The sequence below is a fragment of the Phragmites australis genome, chromosome 14 (genome assembly GCF_958298935.1).
Source record: "Phragmites australis chromosome 14, lpPhrAust1.1, whole genome shotgun sequence".
NCBI classification, from domain to species: Eukaryota; Viridiplantae; Streptophyta; class Magnoliopsida; order Poales; family Poaceae; genus Phragmites; species Phragmites australis.
In genome coordinates, this window is record NC_084934.1 from 1,532,955 (window position 1) to 1,534,463 (window position 1,509).

General features: G+C 41.7%; 1 protein-coding gene across 1 annotated transcript; it reads left to right on the forward strand.

The window, feature by feature from the left end:
• The first annotated feature begins 226 nt into the window (after window positions 1–226).
• On the forward strand, window positions 227–1,132 carry LOC133890080 (uncharacterized). The gene is made up of 2 exons (XM_062330527.1): window positions 227–891; window positions 999–1,132. The coding sequence occupies exons 1-2, from the start codon at window positions 492–494 to the stop codon at window positions 1,043–1,045; spliced, it is 447 nt and encodes a 148-aa protein (XP_062186511.1). The 5' UTR covers window positions 227–491; the 3' UTR covers window positions 1,046–1,132.
• The last annotated feature ends 377 nt before the right edge of the window (window positions 1,133–1,509 follow it).

A 1,509-nucleotide genomic window follows, 5' to 3' on the forward strand; every position in this document is an offset into this window, starting at 1 on the left:
ACATTATTTGAATTGTATTTTCAGGAGGGTACAACTTGATGGGTTGTATCAATGAGATTCCAACTCTGAAAGGTGACAACTATTCAGAATGGAAAAAGAAGATCGACCTAGCCTTCATCTTGGCTGAGGTTGATTGGGTAGTCACCACACCGTGTCCTACAGATCCTGTGGCACCGGTGAGGGAGACAAACGAGGCTGATGCTGCTTGGGCAACCAGAGATAGGGATTATCAATCCCAAAAGATGGCCTATGACCTTGAGCATAGGAAGTGAGTCACTGCCAACAAGAAATGTTTGGCAGTGATAAAGAACACGATTGAGCCTGCTATTGTGGGTTCGATCCCAGAGTGTGACACTGTCACTGAGTACCTGAACAGAATAAAGAGTCAGTTTACTGGCTCTTCAAAGACTTATGCTACCCAGCTGATAAAGCAGCTGGTAACAGAAAGATACTCAGGTGGAGGCAGTGGCATAAGAGAGCACATACTGAGGATGAGCAACTTGGCATCCAAGCTCAAACCAATGGATCTGGCTCTAAAGGATGAGTTCCTTATCCATTTGATTTTTGCTTCTTTGCCAAAAGAGTTTGATACATTTGTTGTGAACTACAACATACAGCCCGAGAAGTGGGATTTAGAGAAGCTCATTGCTATGTGTGTGCAAGAAGAGGAAAGGATAAAAGCTTCACATGGTGGTTCCATCAACTATGTGAAAGAGAATAACAAGAAAAAGAATTTCGATGCCAACTCTCCAAAGGGCAAGGGCAAAGGCCCCATGCAGCATCAACAAAAGAAATTCACAGTGGAGAAAGATCAGTGTCTTCATTGCAAGAAAACGGGGCATTACAAGAAAGACTGTCCCGAATTCTTGAAAATGATAATGGCAAAGAAAGGTGAGAACATTATTACGTTCATAAATGAAATCCTGTATGTGAGTTATTCGAAATCTACATGGTGGATTGACTCAGGAGCAACTGTTCATGTTGCAAACTCATTACAGGGATTCCGTTCGACGAGGACTACGCAAAGAAGCGAAAGACACGTTAAAGTCGCAAATGGAGTCCAAGCAGATGTTGAAGCCGTTGGCGACCTTCCTCTGGAGCTTGCTGATGGATTCACATTAATTCTTAGAGATGTGCTTTATGTCCCCTCTTTACAGAGGAATTTGATTAGTGTTTCATGTTTGGACAATGACGGATATGATTGCCATTTTGGAAATGGCAAATGTAAGATAACATTCAATAATGCATGTGTTGGGATTGCTATCTTACAAAATGAGTTATATTTGTTATCACTACGTGATGAAGTAAATGTTATATGTGATAGTGAAAACGTATCCTCGTCTGCGGATGTAAACAGAAAACGAAAGCGAACTCAAGATGCGTCGTCGAAATTATGGCACTGTCGTTTAGGCCATATTTCGAGGGGGAGAATAGAGAGACTAGTAAAGAATGATATTCTTCCTCCATTAGAGTTCGCAGACTTAGAGCAATGCAGAGATTGCATAAAAG

Bases quoted from the DNA above. Each gene is read 5' to 3' on its own strand.
- LOC133890080 (XM_062330527.1), top strand. From the start codon at position 492: ATGAGCAACTTGGCATCCAAGCTCAAACCAATGGATCTGGCTCTAAAG. The intron at 892-998 runs GTGAGAACATTA...AACTCATTACAG, and splicing joins AATGATAATGGCAAAGAAAG to GGATTCCGTTCGACGAGGAC.